The sequence below is a fragment of the Odontomachus brunneus genome, unplaced genomic scaffold (assembly GCF_010583005.1).
Source record: "Odontomachus brunneus isolate Ranch 3 - 2012 unplaced genomic scaffold, Obru_v1 Obru_scaffold_112, whole genome shotgun sequence".
In the NCBI taxonomy this organism is placed as follows: domain Eukaryota; kingdom Metazoa; phylum Arthropoda; class Insecta; order Hymenoptera; family Formicidae; genus Odontomachus; species Odontomachus brunneus.
The window spans coordinates 552,478-561,236 of NW_022639562.1; the positions used below are offsets into that span (position 1 = coordinate 552,478).

Consider the following 8,759-nt stretch of genomic DNA (forward strand, 5'->3'; position numbering starts at 1 on the left):
ATATATATATATATATATATATATATATATATATATATATATATATATATATATATCACAAAACTGAACGTGTACAAGAAAGCAAATAAGAAAAAACAAACATTCGCATGCAGTGAAGAAAATATCAATATCGATATCTATTGCATATCTTTCTGACAATTTCTGCTTTTTATATTACATATATCGTAACATAACACGAAGTAATAGTGTAAAGAAAACTTACCAGTTGCGCGAACTATTGTACCAATAGGCAATAAACGTTCAACCGTTGGAGTAGTTATCAAAGGTTGTAAAGTATTAAGTACATCAGTGGGCTGCTCGTTTTCCGTGCTTACAACTTGTGACGATATAGAACTCAGTGCAGGCGAGCTCGAGTGATCACTATTTGTCACTGTGATCACTTGGCAAGGCGAGACTGGCGATGTTGCTGTGATTGTGATCTGTTCAACGTGTTTTTGTCTGCCTAAATACTTCGCATTCGGTGATTCGGTATTAATGACAGTACCAACGGTGTTCAAAATAAGTGCCTTTTCTTTCTGCTTCTCTACATCTTTTTCTGTTACCTTCTCTGTCTCATTTTCTTTTTTTTCCTTCTCTCTTCCCTTCTCCTTTATTTTATCTTCCTGCTTATTCTTTTTTTTTATCGAATCAGATCTAAAAGTTTAAAATATAATACGCGATGTAATTAAAAGTAGCACAAAAGAAAATATTAATTTCCAAAAAGAGTTGTTAGAGTTGCTCTATAAAAAAAAAATTATGCTCTTAGTTTCATTAAAATTCTTTATCTCGTTTACACAGAAGAACAATCTTACCTCTGAATATGAGAAATGCTCGTAGCAACAGCTAAAGCGCTTGACAAATCGAACGGTTTCGATGAAATAGTATCTCCATTATACGGTAATTGACCTTTTGCGTTTTTTACTGGTAGCGCAGATATTTTAGAGTGGAACTTTGCGGGTTCTTGTTGTCCAGTTAAAAATGTACTAGTTACCATCATTTTTACTCCTTCGTAGACGCTCCATTTCTTTTGAGGTTCCACTTTTTTATATCCCTTGAATAAAACAAAATATTTTTATGGAATCTTAAATCATTATCAGAAACCACTAATAAACAGCGTAATTACTTGAGAAGATTCATCCTCATTTCCTAAGAACCATATAGGCTTCGTCACGGATTCCATTCTTAGTTTACTACTGTTTCGATTATTCGGGTCAATAATCACATTTGTTTCATCTAATATGATCGACGTGCGTGGTTCTTGAAGGACCGCACTTCTCTGAACCGTATTCTCTAGCTCCCCGAGAGATCCTCCGCTGCTGCCATGTAAGGTGCTGTCAGATTTTGGGCTCTCAGGAATCGCGGCCAGCTCAGATTCCGTATCGTCCGCATTGACCGAATAGCTTCGCAAAAGCATTCGCAATAGCGACAAATTGTAACATGCCACTACTTAAGTAAGGACAGAAGCATGACAACACTAATATTACATGTCTATTAAGTATTACCAGGGTTGGGTAAGTTCACTTCTTTTTTAACTAAGTTAAGTTAAAGTTAATGGCTTTGAAAATTTAACTTACAAGAGGAACACGAAGTGACTGCTCCGGGGATTTTGATGCGCTTTTTATAGGCTGTTCTTGGGCGAAAAAAAGCCGACACGTGTCCGTTTCAGCCAATGGGCCATAGTTTCGCAGAAATCGATTTTTAAAAATAACTCTAGTCGACCACGGCACACTTGATACGTTCGATAGTCACTATTGAACAGTAGCAGCAGTAGCGCAGCAGGTAAGACGTTGGCTTCGCATAGTAGGTTGCGTATTCAAATCACGTTTCTTGCATTTTTTTATTAAAAATTTGTTCTTATCTGTAATTATTTATATTATTGTAGATATACACAAAAAAGATTATTTATTTAATTATACTAACATATTTTTCTTGTAAATAAAATTTAAAAATTTTTAAATAATTATTGTAAAAATTTAAAAATCTGAATAAAGAAATATTATTATCTTTATAAATTTCATTTTAATTTAATGTTATTAATTTTTATTACTATTTGATTTTAATAAAATTTTATAAATTTACAAATTAGTATATAATTAAATATTAATGTATATGGAATAATTATTATTATCATCGTTGTCGTTATTCATATGGACATATAAATAAAAATGTAATAAAAACGTGAATGATCACAAGCGACATAACGAAAAATTTTCTAATAATTTTCTTAAATAATACAGGATTGTTGAAGAGTGACATGTCGACACAAGCTTCACAACCTTTGTTTATCATTGCGTGATTGATAAGGAAAAAAAGAAAAATAAGACAACAAATAAGAGAACAAATTATCTACTAATTTTAAAATTTATAAGCTTTTATTACAATCAAAAAGTAATAAAAATTAATAACATTAAATTAAAATGAAATTTATAAAGATAATAATATTTCTTTATTCAGATTTTTCAAATTATTACAATAATTATTTAAAAATTTTTAAATTTAATTTACAAGGAAAATATAATTAAATAAATAATATTTTTTGTGTATATTTATAATATAAATAATTACAGATAAGAGAACATATTTATAATAAAAAAAAATGCACTATACGAGATTTGAACGCACAACCTACTGCGCTACCGCTGCTAATGTGACGATAAAACTTCAATAGTGACGATCGAACGTATCTAGTTTGCCGTGGCTGATTAGAGTCATTTTTAAAAATCGATTTCTTCGAAATTATGGCCCATTGGCTGAAACGGCCGGACATGTGTCATTTTTGTTCATTCAAGAACAGCCTATAAAAAGCGCAACAAAATCCCCGGAGCAGTCACCTCGTGTTTCCTCTTGTTAGTTAAGATAAAGTTAACCCATGATGAAATTAATTAAATTAAAAGTTAAGTTAATAAAAAAAGTAATTAAAAAGTTAAAAGTTAAATTTGTTTTATTTCATAACTTCAGGGTTTCAGTTTTACAATAGCGGAAAAAACAAATATACACTTTATTCAGAAACATGTTTTATTTACAGATACTTATTATATTTAAGTAATAAAGTTTTTTCGAAAGGATCCTTCACTAATCATATAAAAAAAGTGGTTTCAGTCGAATTGACTGAAACTATAATATTTTTGTAGTTTATGAGGTATGCTGATCAAAAATCTTCAACAAAAAGTATGAAAAAATGGACAGTTTTTTTCTAGCACTATTAGAAAGTTGCTATTGTAGGTCTAACTTTTATCTATAGTACACAGATTACTTTTTTAACTGTATAGACATTTATATATAACCATACATGTATTCATTATTGAATAGATTCATGTCTCAGTGTATATATGCGGTGTGGGAAGAGAGGATACGTACGTGTGTGTATGTTGGGCGAGTTAGGTTAGATTACACACACACATGCACGCACACATACACACACACATATTGTTTGGATGTAATAATGTTAGATATACTAATAGAATAACAATCGATACAAATACACACATATCAAAATACACCCATATTACATCCTCCCCTCCCGCACCACATATATACACTGAGGCATAAATCTATTCAATAATGGACATACGTATGGTTATATATAAATGCCTATACAGTTAAAAAAGCAATCTGTACTGTAGAAAAAGATTCGATTAGATCTAAAATAGCAACTTTCTAATGGCGCTAGATAAAAAACTGTCCATTTTTTCACACGTTTTGTTAAAGATTTTTTATCAGTACTTCATAAGTTACAAAATATCATAGTTTCAATCAATTCGACTGAAACCACTTTTTTCATATGATAAGTGCGAGGTCCTTTTTATTGGACATTTTTCTTCGAAGATTGCCAAAATAAGCTCTCCTACACTGAATAACCTTTTGACGTCTCGCGACATCTTTATGGCATGATTAATTTCAAGATAATTGAAGTTAATAATTACCGATAAAATGTAACTTAAGTTAAAAGTTAAGAGTGTAAAAATGTAACTATGTTAAATTAAATTTAGCTTATTAACTTTAAAGCCATTTAACTTTTTAATTTTTTAACTTAACTTTTAACTTTTTAACTAGTTACTGCCTAACCCTGAGTATTACCTAGGAAGAACATTACAATGACAAAATATTATTTCAAGTAATATAAAAGCTTAATCAATAAATTCCTAGAACTCACACAGTAAAAGGAAATCTGAGGAATTCCGTCTAAATATCTTGTTGGAATATGTATATGTGTGTGTATGTGTATATACAAGTCAGACCATCATTCTTCGCGAAAACATAGAATAGATTGAAGTGAACAAGAAAGTTCCATACTGTTTCATGATATTCGCAATTCAAGAAATTAATTTAAAAAAATCTGATGAAAAGGAACGCTTGAGCCACTGAAGTCGCTCAAGCTGTAGTGCGGTTCAATTGGTTAAGAAACGAATGGCGGCACGCGGCGAAGGGAAAAACAAGTGCCGCGCGCGCTGCCCGTGTTTGCATCACCATTCCTACATCTTGTCGCATCGCACCATGTGACTCACGTCACAAGCTTTCTATCGCTTTTTCTCTTTTTATGTTTTTTAATCACAGAATCTTATTATAGTTTTAGTGTAAGCTGTTTTTGCTGTTTTATAGAATGATTTCCTAAATATAATTGCGAGCGAGCAATCGCCATTGATACGAGCTTTAGATCATCATGCTGAGACGTAAGAGCAGCGATGCAAGCACAGGCAGTGGTGCATGTTTTCTCCTCACCGCGAGCTGCCAATCGTTTTTTGACCAACTGAACTGTGCTATGTCTCGAGCAACTTCAGCGGCTTAAGCATTCCTTTCTTTTCAACTTGAGTTTCTCAAATTAATTTTGTAACGATGCCTCACACGCATCGTTATTAAAACAGTCCGATCGAACACCAGTCGGACTGTAACCAGCGTTACGTGCCACGCAAAGGTCGCAAGGCCAAATACAAACATAAACACGCGTCTCGCCTAAACGCGTCTAATCGTGATAACAATAATCGCGTCGATAAACCCACATAGAAAACATATAAAATTCGGTATATAAACTGTGACCGAAAACTAAGCGACACCAGACCGATTCGGACCATCTACCGAACTTGATGCTGCAAAGCAGAGAGCGAAGATCTCGACCGTATCGTTTCTACCTTTCCGTCCGCTTCTTAATCCGCACAGGAAAATCAGGCAAAAGGAGATTGTGTGTTCGCTATCTCCGTCAAGCGTTCTTCAAGCAAAGGAGTGCGTTCGCGGATCCCATCGAGCATTCTCGATACCGATCTTATCCTATACCAATTTGCAAGTACAGTGTTCGTTGCGCTCGGTCGAACGTTTTCGACACTTGCCGCCACTACGTCAGCCACAAGCGAGCCGCACGATACTTAGCACTCCGTGCTACGACACGATCTTACCGCCGTTACCGCTTGGCCCCCGCGGCCAGCGAATCTCTGACTTCGCGATTCGCGAACATCTCGCAGCGTGAGATTCCAATATCGCCTTCCGCAATCTTCAGCGTTTGCACTATACGCTCCGCCTACTGACTCGCGAGACGCGTCCCACCGAAACCGAGGCCCGAATACTGGCGAATCTCAAATCGCCGAAGCTATAATATTCTGTTCTGTACCAAGGATTACAAATAAATTTTTGTTATTCCTTTTGTTTAAACGCTAGTGTCAAAACGATTACCGAACTCTGACGAGCGAAATCCCCGGTGATTCCATCAACGACCGATTCGGTTATAATTTCTACATTGTTCTGAGATTGCGGCAACGATAAAATGTCCGCTTTTAAAAATATTATAATGTAATTGTAGAAACATTATTAATAAACGTTATTAATAAATTAACGTTAAAAAACGTTATTTTAATGAAAAAAGAACTTATCCCATTATTTTTAACGTTTTAAAAATGTCTTTTTAAATGTTTTTCAAATATTTTTTTAAATATTGTTTGCTTATTGGGTAACAAAAATAACTAGTAAATAAGTAAAAAATATTATATTATATTCATAATATTTTTTAAATATTGCTGTAATATTGCTAAAGTAATATTTCAAATTAATGTCACTGCAATGTTTCTGCAACATTGCACTGCAATATGCAATGTTATAACGTTATTATAATATGGAAATATATTTATAAGAATAGCAAACATATCTTTTTATTCGAAAAAGAAATTCGTCTATAATACCGTAAGATGAGGTTACTTTGTGACTGTAGGGGTTACTTTGTAACATAGTGAATATTGATCAATAGTGATAATTATCACTATTGATCAATATTCACTGTGTCAGTGAATATTATCGGTATGGTAAATTAAACGTTATCATAACGTCATTTTGCTAAGTCATTTTGACGTCTTAAAACATGACGTTAAATACACGTCCTTAAAGAACAAATGACGTTACTGACCAAATAATGACGAAATATTGTAGTTAAAATAACGACTGCTTGCTGCCTGGGTTAAGTTGTGATAATGACCGAATTTTGTAACAGAAACATGAAAGAATATTTGTCATCACGTGTAATAAAACTAGAAACATCGGCACCATATGTAAATCAACAAAACGGTCAAGCAGAACATGAGATGCGTACATTGAAAGAAAAATATAGTGATTTTAAAAAAACATTATTTGAATTAAAAAAACTGAATTTGTTTTAATACATTTTATTAAATATTTATTTCAATGTTAAATATATTTAAATAAAATATATATACATTATAAAAACAAAAATAAATTTTTGTTAAAAGTAACAAATTTTTAATGTAAAGTAAAGAATATTTATTTCAATATCTTTTAATATTTAATTTAAAAAATTTTAGGTTTTAATTTAAAGAAATCTCTTTTAAATCTAAATATTGTAATTTTAATATTAATAAATAATTTCTTTAAAATATAAAATATTTTTTTTAAGCAAAACAAGAATTTTTTTGAAAGAAAAAATTATTTTCTTGTCTCAAATAACAAGTATTTTAGACTAATACTCAAGATAGCATAATGAATTCCTAAAGTTTTTAAAAGGTATATGTGCTTGCTGATTTTACTTGAAAACTTTAGATTACATGTTTCCAACGTTACATCACATTTAAAAATTTTCACTGGTATTGGTGGGACTCAAACTTGGGCCCTAGAGGCATCTCTGGATTATAAGTCTATTACTTTAGACACTGTACTACTTCTTCGATTGATATAAGTCTTATATTTTATTTATATGTATTATAATTAACACAGTAATATAATTTTTTGGTAATATAATTTAATAAAATGACCTAATTTTAATATTTTTTCATACGATGATCATTTTTACGATTTCTACATAAACCTCTATTCTCAAGTCTGTTGTATATAAGCTAAAGAGTGAGAATTTCTCAAAAGATAAAAGACTGCCCCCCCCTCGCCTCAGTGCGGAGGGTCTGGGGGGCGTAGTCCCCCAATTGCACGGCTAGAGAAGTATTGAAGACTAGTGTTTATATAGAACTATATGCTTATTTATGTATTTACGTCTGTATGAAAATACGTCTAGGAGGAAAGTATGACGCTTATAATTTACTATACTTAATATACTCTGTATTGATATTAATGGAACTTTTTTGGGAATAACATTTTAACAAACAATGAGCGTCAGTTAAAACCTTTTGAGAATTACTCAGGACAGTAACCTTGACAACATATGTTAAGGTCCTAATCATTGGAGGTGTCTCCCCATATAGTCAATAGCTCAAACGACGCCTACCATAACCTTCTGTGTCGCCTCTGTAACGCATCGACGATCTGTTCCAGATCGACATCTTTCGATGAATCTGCCCATGGAGATTCGACAACGTCAACATTGCCCACTCATAGATGGTTTAAGTCCGTAATGTAATAATAGTTGCTGACAATACCACCGCTGGATGAGCAGTGTTAACTTTGCTCACATCAAATCGGGCTATGTCCGCTAATAAACTATTTCTACGGGCTTTACCCAGTCGCATTGTGCAATGCTGACACTGCGCAGGCAATGCCGACACTGCACATCATACGGACTTCGTCCGTAACATGTATACGTATTAAACCTATATCAGATAAGTTTTCAAATCTATCTTTCGGTAACGCTTTTGTAAATAAATCTGCTATTTGGTCACGTGTATATATATATATGTATCACATTGATTTCACGATTATCATACGTTTCCCTTATATTAGGTGAAGTAAAAAGTTCTGAGCGTTTTCCGCTAGATGTCTTTAGTGAGCCATATCTCACGATGTATACATCGCATCGGGTCATACTATACAGCGATTTAAAGGTGACATTACGCTTCAAAAAAAGTTCTGTGACAGTTTTGTGTTTGGTCAAGCCAGTTGTGTGTTACAGAATGGAGGTAAAAAAAGAGAAAATTCGATACATTCTTCAGTACCACTACGACCAAGGTGAATAGGCGGAGCAGGCGGCCAAAAAAATTTGTGCTGTTTATGGATCCAATACAGTATCGAATGCAACAGCAAAGCGGTGGTTCCAACGATTCCGTTCTGGTAATATGGACGTCGAAGATGAGGCACGCTCTGGTAGGCCAATCGTCGAAAATGTCGATAAAATCATGGAAATCGTCGAGTCGGACCGGCATGTGAGCACTTATTCCATTGCCCAGGAACTGAAGATTAGCCAGAAAACCGTTTGGAACCATTTGCATAAGGCTGGTCTCAAGAAGAAGCTCGATGTATGGGTGCCACACGAATTGACGCAAAAGAACCTTTTGGACCGAATTGATGCCTGCGATTCTTTGCTGAAACGTAACGAAATCGAC

The 8,759-nt window shown here is 33.4% G+C and overlaps 1 protein-coding gene across 11 annotated transcripts in view; it reads right to left on the reverse strand.

The window, feature by feature from the left end:
* The window catches only part of LOC116849333 (protein unc-79 homolog), a 736,358-nt gene that overhangs the window by 224,569 nt on the left and 503,030 nt on the right, over window positions 1-8,759 (reverse strand). For all 11 annotated transcript variants that reach the window (XM_032826384.1, XM_032826380.1, XM_032826379.1 and 8 more), the window contains 3 exons: window positions 1,124-1,400; window positions 813-1,051; window positions 224-654 (listed from right to left, as the gene is read on the reverse strand). In XM_032826384.1, the coding sequence (XP_032682275.1) occupies window positions 224-654; window positions 813-1,051; window positions 1,124-1,400 (947 nt within the window). The remainder of the gene's footprint in view (window positions 1-223; window positions 655-812; window positions 1,052-1,123; window positions 1,401-8,759) is intronic.